General features: G+C 37.8%; 1 protein-coding gene across 2 annotated transcripts in view; it reads right to left on the reverse strand.

The window, feature by feature from the left end:
* DEPDC1B (DEP domain containing 1B) overlaps positions 1-12,349 on the reverse strand; it is a 74,086-nt gene extending 61,737 nt beyond the window's left edge. For both annotated transcript variants that reach the window (XM_045565956.1, XM_045565955.1), the window contains exon 1: positions 12,232-12,349. In XM_045565956.1, coding sequence (XP_045421912.1) covers positions 12,232-12,279 — 48 coding nt within the window. In that variant the 5' untranslated portion in view covers positions 12,280-12,349. The remainder of the gene's footprint in view (positions 1-12,231) is intronic.
* Between the last annotated feature and the right edge of the window lie 1,223 nt (positions 12,350-13,572).

The following is a 13,572-nucleotide window of genomic DNA, read 5'->3' on the forward strand; positions in this document are numbered from 1 at the left end:
ATAATATAATAACAATGCCTGATGTCTCAAGACCACAAAGATAAACCTTTAAAAGTAAATAGCCAATTTTTGCTTACATGCAAAACAAAGCTGTTGGAAAGAATAGCTACTAGACACTTCAAATAATATATTAGTTTAAAACCACCTCATGATTCTGAGGCTCTTTTTTTTTTTTTGAGACAGAGTCTCACTCTGTTGCCCAGGCTAGAGTGTAGAGTGCCATGGCATTAGCCTAGCTCACAGCAACCTCAAACTCCTGAGCTCAAGGGATCCTCCTGCCTCAGCCTCCCGAGTAGCTGGGACTACGGGCATGTGCCACCATGCCCAGCTAATTTTTTCTATATATTTTTAGTTGTCCAGCTAATTTCTTCCTATTTTTAGTAGAGACAGGGTCTCACTCTTGCTCAGGCTGGTCTCGAACTCCTGAGCTCAAACAATCCTCCCACCTCGGCCTTACAGAGTGCTAGAATTTATAGGCGCGAGCCACCACGCCCAGCCTCTGAGGCTCTTTTGAAAGAACCCAGAAGTTTAAGTATGCATGGTATCTTCAGAGATACCACATGGAAACAGTAGACAGAGTAGAGTGCAGGCTCTAAAGTGAAATATTGTTGGGTTCAGAGGCTGCTCTGCTACCGACCAGCTGGGCAACCTCCAACTCATTGCTAGTGAGGCCAACATTTCTCCAAATGTAAAGTAGCACCCACATGATAGGGTTGTTACAAAGACTAGACGAGATAATGTGAGATAATATCTATGAAGCCTATCACAGGGCCTGTCACACAAGAAATACTTAATAATTGTTAGCTATTATATATCACTGTTGTTATATTTATTATCTGAGCAAATATACTGAAAAGACCCGTTAATGGAGTCTCCATTGACCAGGGTTTAGTCCAGCCTCTAGTGACAAAAATGTAGCTTTGGTGCAGTTAACACTTCTCTGTAGGAATTTGTACTAAATACAAACATGGCCCCAGAAACTCAGAAAATTTCAGATTTGGGGAGTCAAAAACCATTTAAATTAAAATGGGAGGTGTGTGTCGTGCACAGTCAGCCTGCTAAGAAACAGCATACCACATGTTGATTCGACCTTCTTTAGTTAAATTCACAGAATATATACCCCACTGCTTCCACTTTATTTAGGAACCTTTTAAGAAACCACTGTTGTCAGACTGAGTACGTACCAACTCACTATAATATGCTGCTGGCAATGCTCACAACACAGTGTTCCTGACCTCAAAGTGAAGAAACTCTGAACCACTTCACTAGGACAGAATGCAGAATGGGGAAAACATTAGGTATGGAGTTAGACCTGGACTCCAGTCCCAGTTCTGCCATTTACTGGCACCAAGAACAGCGCTTGGCATATGATAAGCACTCAAAAAACATCCAGTTTTTGCCAGCAAATGAGGAGGGTGGCAAAAAGGAAAAATATATATATATATCCAGTTTCCTTCCACTCCAAGACATCACTGAACAAGCACACAAGCTACCATGTCTCATAGCATCTTTGAAGACAAAAACCAGATGTCTCTCTTAGATGTCACTTTCCAGTAACTTCATGACAACTCAGCTTCTTTCTCCTTATTGCTGCATAAAGTTACATCAGTGAGCAGGAAATCAGGAAGCAGAAAGGCCCAGAATAAAGAAGCTGACTCATTTAGTTCATACTGGAACCATTAAGGACATAGTGTTGACACATTCAGCACCCACCAGTCAGCTAGCAGAGGGAAGAGGTAGTAGATACACACTGGCAGTGCTGGAGAACACTCGTTATATAAAAACAAGTAAAGCCTTTCCACAGTCCTATGCCGGAGACACCAAGGACACTAACAGGGATTGTCCCACACCATCATGAGACTCTTGCCTGAAGTTTTTGCTTCTATTAATAAAATATAAACGTGAATAAATGACTGTCCTTTTTGTTCCTTTTAGCCTAGAATATTACAAACTTTTCTCCCCATTGTGGCTTTGTATGTATATAATCCTCATAATAAAACCATCTTTCAGAAATAAAGGAATTTACTCCAAACTACACAGCTAATAAGTGGTAGAACCAATTTGTATATCCAAATCTATATCTTGAATCTAAAATCTATGTTATCTCTACATTCTTCTGAAAATAAAAAATGCTAAAGGGAAAACAAAAGTCTCATCTCCATATTGTTTTAAAGCTAGCCCCAGAAAAGAATCTCGTAACTGTTCAATAAATGCTTATTTAAGATTTGATCTCTTTTTATTCAGGCACTCTACTTTTAAGGATTCACCATATATTTATAAGCATACATATGAGACAAAAAACATTTACATGTTGAATTTTATTTACGTTGAATTATATTTAATAAATCTTGGTGTTTAGAAAAGCATTTATAAGAATTTTTTTGTGTGCTGTTTATATCACAGAAAAATTAGAATTTGAATAGAAATTGATGAAAGCGTGGAATAGCCATAAAACAGAATTCTATCAATAGCTCTAGACAGACGTAGATATAATTAAGTATGAGAAAAAGGTAAAACACAATATACATAATCTGATCCTATCTACTTTAGTATATGCATATAAAAAGCTAAAAGAATATATAACAAACTATTAAAGAAAAAAAGATCATCTCTTCTAAGGTAGAAATATGGGCAACTTTTACTGTGTAACATATTTCCACAACATATTGTTTACAACAATCACGTGTTGCCTCTAGGAGCAAAAAAAAAAAAAAACAAAGATTTTTTTTATGTATAATGTAAGGAAATATATTTGCAGGTGAAAATAAAGAAATTACTTTTTTAATAACTTAGTATATAATGCCTAAAAAAGTTCTATCTTGGTAATAAATATGTAATACTGATAAAGTATATCTGTTTTTCTCCAGATTCTCAATAGAATCAAGTTATATTTAGTGTCTTTGTACTTTATTTCCCCCACTTAAATTATATCTTAAACATTTTTCTCTTCTTTCATTTAAAAAAATAGGCACTGGGTACCCACTATGTCAATATATATAGATCCACCTCTCTTTATTGCAAAGTATTCTGTTTTATGGATATACCATATTTCAATCACTTCTATCTCATAATATTACTACACTATGGTATTATAATAACCACATTTACGAAAAGAATCTGGAAAATTGGGAAGAAGTGCCTTTATATGTAAGAAAACTAAGGAGAATATTGTGTACCAAGCCAAAGGCATCCAAATTCATACCTCTTGATTTATACTGCAGTCACTACCTCACTTCTTGACATGACAATTAAAACTTCTGCAGAACATATTTCTTTAAAAATAAATCCACACAATTACACCTTCATCAGCCCTCATAGATTAAACAAAATGTTCACATACGAATTTTCTTCCTACATAATTACTTCAACATCTTTTTAGGGATCTAGGCTTCCCATCAGTCCTCCTGAAAGTCCTCAAAATTCATAGTCATATTATCATACCATTCTCTCTTCTCTCACTCTTCTCTTCCAAGTATATCACTTCACAAACTCTGAATCTTTTATTTCTCACCTCTGTGCCTATTAAAATCAGATTTTCTGATTCTACCTTTTTCTTTCAACTATATTTCTGATCTCACAGTGTTTTTGTTTTCTTTTTTTTTCCCAATCCTGGTTCTGTTTTCCCTTCTGATTATGCCTTTCCTTCCAGGTTTCTCTTCATACTTTCTACTGCCCAACCACCCAAGCAACTATTGTCCCATTTCTCTTCTATCTTCGATGGTCAATCTTGTCATCCATAGTAGCAATTCCTGAATATACAACAGCAGGAGCTTGAAAGTCAGAAGTGGTGTTTCTGCATGCATGCACCCTAGATATGTAACACAGTAAACAACCCACACTAGGTATTCGATATGCAAATGATTAATTGGTCTTAACCTTCTCTACTTTTTAAAACAACTTCTTAACCTTGTGAAATTTAATTCTGCTCTAACTCCCTATCATGTCTTCCTCCCGGCCAAATTCAAACAGCTTTTTGTTCTTAACCATATTAATCTTTCTACTTCCTTTGACACTGTTATGAGTCATGTTCCAAATTAAATTGGCCCAGATTTTAAATCTTTTCTAAATTTCTTAAAAACACACACAGAAACAAAGCAAGCCATAGAGTAAAATAACATATATCCAGAATTTCTAAAACAAAATTAAAAATTCAAATCAATAAGAAAAAGACACACCAATAGAAAATAGAAAAAGGCTTAAACAGGCACTTTACAAAAAAAGATCTCCAAATGTCCTATAACATATACAAAGATGCTATACCTCATTAATTATCAGTGAAATGCAAAAGAACTCTACAAGTCAGTATCACAACATGCCTATCAAAATAGCTAAAATGAAAAAGATAGGCAGATCTAGCAATTTCATTATTGGGTATTTACCCAAAAGATTTGAAATCAGTATGTTGAAGTATGTCTGCACACCCATATTCATTGCAGCACTCTTCACAATAGCTAAGTTATGGAATCAACCTAAGTGTCCAACAACAGATGAATGGATAAAGAAAATGTGGTGTATATACCCAATGCAATACTATTCAGTCTTAAAAAAGAAATTTCATTTGTGACAAGATAGACAGAATTGGAGAACATTATGCTGAGTGAAATAAGCTATGCACAAATACTGCATGTTCTTACTTATATGTGGAATCCAAAACAACTGAACTCAAAGAAGCAGAGAGTAGAATGGTAGTTGAGGGGAGTAGGGAAAATGGGGAGATAATGGTCAAATGGTACACAAAGCCTCAACTAGACAGGAAAAATAAGAGCATTTTTCTTTGAGATATATTGCACAACATGGTGAATATAGTAAATAATAATGTATTGTACATACAAAATCACTAAGTAATAAATTTCAAGTGTTCTTACCACAAAAAATGAGTATTTGAGAGATGGATATGTTAATTAGCTTGAGTAAATTCCATTGTATCCATAAATCATAACATCACTTTGTACCCCATAAATATATACAACTATAATTTGTCAATTTATAATTTAAAAATAAAGTGTTTTTTAAATACAAAAAAAAAGATACTCAATACTAAGCGCTGCTGAGAAGGTGAAGGAACTAGAAAATCATGCATTGCTGGAGGGAATATAAATTGATACAACCACTTTGAAAAATAGGTTGGCAATATCTACAAAAGCTAAATATATGCATACCTTAGGACTCAGCAATTCCACTCCTAAGTATATATTCCCCAAAAGACACACTGTTCATAGTGGCACTATTCATAATGTGTCCAAATGTCAACATAAGAACAGATAAATAAGTTATGATATATTCACACACTAGAATACAATAAAAATGAACTACCGCTGTATGTAATAACATAGATGAATCTCAGAAATGTAATACTGAGATAAAGAGGCTATATATGAAAGTAAATGCTGTATGATTCGATTTACATAAAGTTTAAAATCTGGTCAAAGTAATCCCTGGCATTTGAAATCATGATAGTGTTTACCTTCATAAGGAGGTAGAAACTGAGAGGGAGCAGGGAGACTTCCAGGGTGCTGGTCATGTTACATTGCTTCATCTGAGTGTTGGTTACACGAGGTGTTCACTTTATGAAAATTTATTGAGTTGTACACTTAAAATTTGTGTACTTTTCTGTAAATTATGCTTAATTAAAACCTAAAAACAGCCGAGCATGGTGGCTCATGCCTGTATTCCCAGTTACTTGAGAGGCTGAAGTGGGAGGATTACTTGAGGCCATGAGTTTGCAAACAGCATGGGCAACATAGGGATACCCCATCTCTAAAAAAATAAAAAATAATAATAAAATTTTTTTAAATCTAAAAACAAAAACACACATACATATACATATGCTTACATATTAAAACACTCCTTGGCCGGGCATGGTGACTCATGCTTGTAATCCCAGTACTTTGGGAGACTGAGGTAGAAGGATTGCTTGAGGCCAGGAGCTTAAGACCAGCCTGAGCAACATAGTGAAACCCCATCTCCACAAAAAATAAAAAGATTATCCAAGCATGGTGGCATGCACCTGTTGTCTGAGTTACTTGGGACAGTAAGGTGGGAGGATTGTTTGATCCCAGGAGTTTGAAGTTATAGTAAGCTATGTATGATTGTACCACTGCACTCCAGCGCAGACAACAGTGAGATCCTGTCTCAAAAAAAAAAAAAAAACCCTCCTTGTGAGCAATCCACAACTGCGGATTACTAACCTGAAAGTCAGTAAATATGAATTGGCTGGCTGCAGTGGTAAACTGGATGTGGAGAAGAGGAAGGAGATCAGAAGAAAAGAAACCAGGTGAGTAGATGAAGGAGAGAATGTATATAAACAGGAAAAGCAGGGCAAAGTGGCTAGAACTAAATAATGAATAGTAGAAAGAGAGCCCATAGTGTCCATGAATGTTGATTTAACTTCTCTACCTATTACCCTACCTCACAAGGTCACTGTAAGATCAAATGACACCATGGCTATAAAAGTCCTTAGTAAAAGATAAAGTATTCCTCAAATATAAGGATAATACATAAAATTTCCAGGATAATCTCTTAAAACAAATCATACAGTTCAGTCTATCCCATAGCTGGAAAAAAATCTTTGGGACAAAATCAAGATCCTAGCAGGATACACAACTTGGCAAACGTCATCCAGGTACTTAGTCTAAGATCTAGAACCCCCGTTCTATGGACTTCAAGTGGTCATTTCACTATACCAAGTACGTATGGACATTAACATACTTTTAAACAAGTTTCACGTCTTTTTAATCACTGATTTTTAAAAATGCTCTGTGGACACCTAGCTTTCATTGAGTCTCATTAGAATATTTGCACCAAAAAGTCATAATCAATTATGTGGGTGAGGATAGGGAGGGGGCTATATAAAAGATTTTTATTTATTTATGTTGATTGATCATAATCATTATCAACTAAGTTTACTTAATGCATAATGCTTTATGCATTACATAAACATAATGAAGACATGGCTCTCTAGGACCCAGTGTTTCCAAGTATGACTAACTATATCTATTAATTGATCCAGGCTGGTTTAGCAGTCTTCTACTTGTTCTTCTAATTGCAGAATAATGCTCACTGTAACAAATTAAATGCAGAAGTATACACAAAAGAGTGTATCTCTCTCTCCAATCCCACATATCTATCAAACATATAGATGCACATACAGAATTTTTCCCCTGTATGTTTGTTATTGTTTGCTTCCTTTTTAAGAAATCTGACCAGTCATATCGTATACATTATTGTACAACTTGCTTTCGCATCTAACATACCATAGATATCACTCTGTGTCAATACCTGTAGATCTAGCCCATTCTTACGAATGTTGCATAATTACTTCACCATTTTCTAACTAATGGGCATTCAAGCTGTTTCCACTCTGATTTTTTACAAACATGTTACAAGTGTATCCTTGTTCATATAACCTACAGTAACAAGGCTTTGTTTTTGATAGAGATCTAAAATGTATCAGCATATTTAAATCAGTTGTAGCAATTCATATTCCCACCAACAATGTATCCTTATCCTTCAACCAGCAGATGTTATCATTCTTTTCATTTCTGCCAATCTATGTAAAAGAAATGATATATCCATATTTTGTTTCCATTTTCCTATCTTCACCTTTAGTCATATTCGTCTAAGATTTGCCATTTTTCTATTGAATTGTCTCTTTTATTTTTAAATCAATGTTACTATTTACTCCATTAATGTTAAATGCACAAAAGTCAGGAAAGTTAATCAGTTTTGTTCAGTTCAGTATCCTTACAACCAAGGACAGTGCCTGATATATAGTATATATATTTAATATGTATTGAATAATTATGTAATATTAAACCTTTTTCATATATGGTAGGAATATTTTCTCTTGGCCTACCAATTTCTTTATGTTGCCTCTAGCTATATAATGGTTTTGTTGTTGATGATGATATTGTTTTAAGGAAGTAAATACATCTTTCTTTTCTTTATGGCTTCAGGATTTACTCTCTTAATTAAGCATCCCCATCCTGAGGTATTAAAAATGCTTATCAAAATTATGTTTTAATATTTTAGAGGATTTCTTTTTTAATATTTCAATCTTTAGCTGGAATTTTTTATGCTGAGAGGGAGGGGATCTCTAACTTTTTTTCCTGTATGGAGAGCCAATTATGCTATGTTTTTCTAAATGAACTGAATACTATTAAGTTACCTTACATATTACCTTTCTTAATTCTGATTCTGAACTCTCTTGATTCTGTTTCTATCCCACTGAGCTATTATCTATTTCTGCATAATACCATACAGTTGTGATTATAGTCAATTAATGCCAAGTTTAAATCTCTGGTAGGACAAGGGCCCCTATAGTTCTTCTTTTAAAAATGCTTTGATTTTTCACACTTTTACTCTTTTGCATGAGCTTTCAACTCATTGCATTCCTCTATACAAGGAAAAAAAAATCCATTAGGGCCAGGCACAGTACCTCATGCTTGCAATCCCAGCACTTTGGGAAGCCTTTGCATTTAACATCAAAAGATTAAATGTAGGTGGGCATGGTGGTGCAGGCCTGTAGTCTTAGCTACTGGGAAGGCTGAGACGGGAGGATCACTTGGGCCCAGCAGTTCAAGGTTCCAGTAAGCTATGATCATGCCACTGCACTCTAGTCTGTGACAGAGTGAGACCCTGTCTCAAAAAAAAAAAAAAAATCCATTAGGATTCAGAATGGATTTTTAACTGTTCTGTTGACAGCTGGCTTTCATTACATATTAGAAAATATCTAACAAAACATCCTTATCAAGGGCTCATATCTCTTTTTAACAAGAGAATTTATAAATAGAATTTTGAATTTGCTTATTTTGCTTTTGAATGGCATTTATCATTATGAATTATATTTACTTAATACATAGACACTTTAGATTTTCAAAGCCTAGTGAGTACCTTGGTCTCTACTCCCACTTATTTCCAAATATAATCAAGTGGTTATTTGGCTATTCTGCTCAGAAAAAAAATTATCTTTAAATAATCTAGCAATATACCATTCTCAGTCACATTTATAAAGAAAATATCCAAAATATCCTATGTCAACAAAGAATAAGAACTTGAGAATGTGTTTTTTTTTCATGACATTTACATTTGAAGAGATCTTTATAGCAAATGAGACAAAATAGTTGTGTGTGATTAAAAAACATCTTTTGTTTTACTTATTAATTTCAGACCCCTAGTTTAAGGGAAAAAGAATCATAACACAACTGTTTTTGCTTAACATCATGAGGCACATCATAAGCTACAACACTGAGTGTTGTGCTTCCTGCTCTTTTCTCCAGGATATTTATTCAATTTCCTTCCTTCTTAGTACCAAAAATATTATGATAATGGTGATATGAAGAGGACTGGTCTGGGAGTTTAGTGACAACCAATTCTAGATCTGGCTGCACTTGCCAAATACTCGCTGTGTGACCTTGCCATTCTAGCTCTCAGAGTCAAGGACAGCTATGCCTTTTAAAGTCTGCCAGTTGAATGGCACCATATGGATGACTTGGAATAAGTTCAAAGAAAAGATCAGTAGATTTAAGCAGTTTTTAGAAAAAGAATTCTCATTCTCTTCACTTTAATGAACTATTTATATGTGAGTTACAAAAAGGAAAGTGATTTCAGTGAAGATGTACAAATGGCTAATTAGCTTCCATATTCATCACAGATTGAGTCTGTCATTTGATTTTTGCCATAAAAATTTATATAATTTGTAAAATACTATTTTCAAATAAGACTTTGGTGCTTTAGAAAATGGAGCTGTACATACTTTGAGAAAGTACAGAGAGCCATGAAAGGAAGAAATAAAGGCCTTGTCTTTGTATACTAACAGATTTTTTTCCCAAACTTTTCCTGAAGAAAGATTAGGATGAGGCTGATGTTGAAACAAAGGGGAAATGGTATGCTAGAGGTGGGGGGAAGAAAGGCCAGCTTGGGCAGATAAGTAAAGAGAGGACTAGCCACAGACTTTTTGATTTCCCTGTAAAATATTTAAGGTATAACTGAATTATACTGGGGAAACAATTACAGATTTTACAATGGGGAAAAGCACCTTTAAAAGTCAGCTGCAAACACTGGTAACAGGAATCCTCACTTGAAAAAAATAATTGGCAATTGTTTTCTATTTTCCAAATCTTAGTTTAATACTATATTTCTCAAATAGTATAAAGTTGAGAACTGAATTGATTACCTCAGAAATTCTGGTGAGATTGAGATGTTTTCATTAACTAGCCGCATAATTTTTCTGCTTACCTTGATCAGTCGAAACATGGCCTGAATATAATTTCTTAGGGACTGAAGACTTCTAGAGAGCAGAGAGCACTTTCCTTTATAAATTCCTTTGATTATGTTTTAATGTGACTCAGAATCCAGCAGTGTCTTTATACATGGGCCCTCTGCATTCATAAAAAGAGGCACCTCATACAATTCTGTGAATATGAGATTTTAAACAGTTCCAATTATGATGTAATTTATATATTTTTTAGTCTAAGGCAGGAGGAATAAGGACTAGTTATGCTTCCCTATGTTTCCCTTGCATAAGTACTGTTAGTAAATTGGTGGGGGGAGTTACATGCCTTACTTTCCTTCCTCAAAGAAGAGTAAGTTTTTGAAAGTCCCTGATAAGACACAACCTCTACCTCATCCCTAAAGTTAGACCAACAGCCCTGACCCCAGATGGTTTCAAGTGTTCAGACAATTGTGAAATGGAAGCAGATATGAAAACACCATTTTTTAAAACCCCTATTTGTTCCCTGCCACACCATCCATACCTCTTAGCAGCTAGCCCCCCCAAAAAATTCAAATTTACATATGTTGGATTTTTCTTAAAGGAATAATCATTCTGGGTGTCTAAAGCAGATTGTTGGCAAAGATGAGGGCAATAATTCCTCTCATCCTGTTCCCACACACTTCTATAATGTGACTTTGCCACTCTGCCCTTCAAGAAGTGGAGTTAAATTTCTGGAATCCAGACTTAGCTGTTTGACTTGCTTTAACAAATGAGATTTGAACACAAAGTCACAGGTGGAAACCTTCATTTAGTTAGATTAGGCTGGAACCATGAGACCACTACGTGAAGAGGCCTGTGCTAAACTGTCTACACTTGGCTCAGCTAACAGCTGGGACAAAGTCAAGTGGCCATATTACATCATTCAGTCCCAGCTAAGTCACCAGATGACTGTGGCATATAAGTGACCCGAACAGAAGAAACATGGACCTGAGTCCAGCCCAGATTGCTGACTCACAGAATCATGGGCAAATAGTCTTCATTTTAAGCTGAAAGAAACAATGTCACAGACTCCCCCAAGTCCCCTGAAATCATATATAAAATTTCATGAGTATCTGGCATGTGCATTTTTCTGTGAAGAGGATCTGTAATCTTTATCAGATTCTCAAAGTGGTCTCTCCTTTGTTCCACTCTAGTAATCTTTTAAGGCAGAAATCACTGAAATTACTGGCTCCACATCATAAAGGAGATAAAGTACACCTGTGAATACCAAAGCTTTCTTCCCAGGAGAAGAGGCAGCACCCAGGACCATCAAGAGTTCAGACCATCCATCTGGGCCAACCCTTATTTAGGTAGGTGCTGACAGAAAGAGAAACGCCAGGGGCCAGAACCGCGGCCAGGGTGATCCACTCCAGGTCTGAGCACCTTTAGAACACCTTGTCAAGTGTCACTTAAGTGCACTCAGGACCGAGACACGCCCTGCCTGCATGGCCCCAAACGGTGAGCCTTGCAGGGGGCGGGGTAGCCCTCTCCCACACTGAGGCGTTAGATTCCTAAGGACCAAAAAATAATGAATAGATAAATAAAAGAAAGAAAAGCCGGGCGCCACGCACGCCTGTAGTCGCATCTACTCTAGAGGCTGAGACGGGAGGATTGCTTGAATCCAAGAGTTCGAAGCCAGCCTGGGCTACATAGCGGGATTCCATCTCTAAAAAAATATATAATTATTATAATAACAAATAAAAATAAGATTCCGGAGGGCAAGGGGCGAGAGGACCGGCTGGTTTTGGAGGGCTTTAAATGAAGAGGTGCCGTTTACTGACGAGAACCCAGTCAACATCTCGGGGACGAAGCTGCACCCACCCGACCGGCTGGGCTCCAGGCCGGGTCCCCTTTCTGTTAGCGTCGTCCATTAAAGGGCGACCCCAGCCGACTTCCGTCCGCCTCCACACCGGGCCCACGCCGCCCCGCAGAAGCGAGAACCGACAGGTACTCTGTCGGGGGTCGCGGCGTCCACTCACCAGCCTGGTGGCCCGGTACGGCCCGGGCCCCACGATGCGATGCTCCATGGCCCGGGGCAGGGCGGCTGCGGCAGCGCCAGCGCCGATCCCGCGAGCCGGCGGCTCCCCAGTTTGAATCGCGAGCCTGCGGACTGCGGGCGCTGATTGGACGGCGCGGCAGCACGTGACCGGAACTGCACGGGGGCGGAGGGCCGGGGTCTCCTAGGAGACCGCTTGTGGCCGAGCGCGCTGGGGGCGGGCAGCCAAGTGGGGCGGAGTCGGTGGCCCAAGGTCGCCCCACCGCGCGCACACGGTGCGGGGTGTGACTGACCGTGTGCGGGCGTGTCAGCGCGTTGGCGGAGCCGCCTGGCGCCCTTCCCGGACTTCCCCCAGGCCTGTCCCGCGCACACACGCTTTCTCGACAAAAGAGTCGATCAAAGTGTGTGATCCAGTGACCGAAACCCAGCTTGTGACTGCATAAATGAATCCTTGTCCTTCCTACCAAGTGTTCCGTGAACTTGGAGGTGCTGCTGACGTTGGGAGAAGTGGGTAGTGAAACGAAGCGAGTTGACAGCCTGTACAAGTGGAGGAACATTTAAAAACTAGATAAAAACACATGGTCACAGCGATTGTAGATAGCGTGTAAGAGCAATAAAGAGCGGGGAAAGAGCCCAAATTCAACTTGTTTTGCTCTCTTGATAGAGTACTGTTTTCTCCTTCAATCTGAGTTCTATGTTTTGTATCTGATTGAAACTTTCAGTCCTTTGCTGTAGGATTCTGAGTCCTTTTTTGCTGCTCAGAATTCTCGCCCTGGCCCGATTTGCAGTTATTCAAAGGGACACATGAGGTCACTCTCTATACCTACAACTCTGTATACCTACCTACCACTGGAGTTCAAAGTTCCAATCTGGTCACTCAGTGAGTACCCAGGATATGACATCATAAGAAAGCTGAGTAAAGGATCTGACTCCCACATTCTCTCACCCTGATAGCACCTCCCACTCCGCTTCTCCATTTGCTGCTTTAGATTTTTATTTAGCCGCATTTAGAAAGCCCATGAAATTCCTGGGATGATGTGTATGCATTGCTTTTGTAAGCAGAAAAAGCAATAAAAATATTTAGTGAATCCTTATCAGAACTTTTTTTTAACCTCGGTGGAATTCGGTGGAAGAGATATGCTTGTCCTTGGCAAGGGAGAACAAGGGATACTTATGTCCTTGACACAAGAGAGAGAAGGCAAAACAGGAATTTTAGAGCATTGTCCATCTGGGACCCGCCACCACCAACCATGGAGGTGGAACTGTGATATGATACAAAACATCATGCTCACCATTAAATTGTGCAGTTTTCCAGATCTGTAAT

Source organism: Lemur catta, chromosome 12 (genome assembly GCF_020740605.2).
Source record: "Lemur catta isolate mLemCat1 chromosome 12, mLemCat1.pri, whole genome shotgun sequence".
In the NCBI taxonomy this organism is placed as follows: domain Eukaryota; kingdom Metazoa; phylum Chordata; class Mammalia; order Primates; family Lemuridae; genus Lemur; species Lemur catta.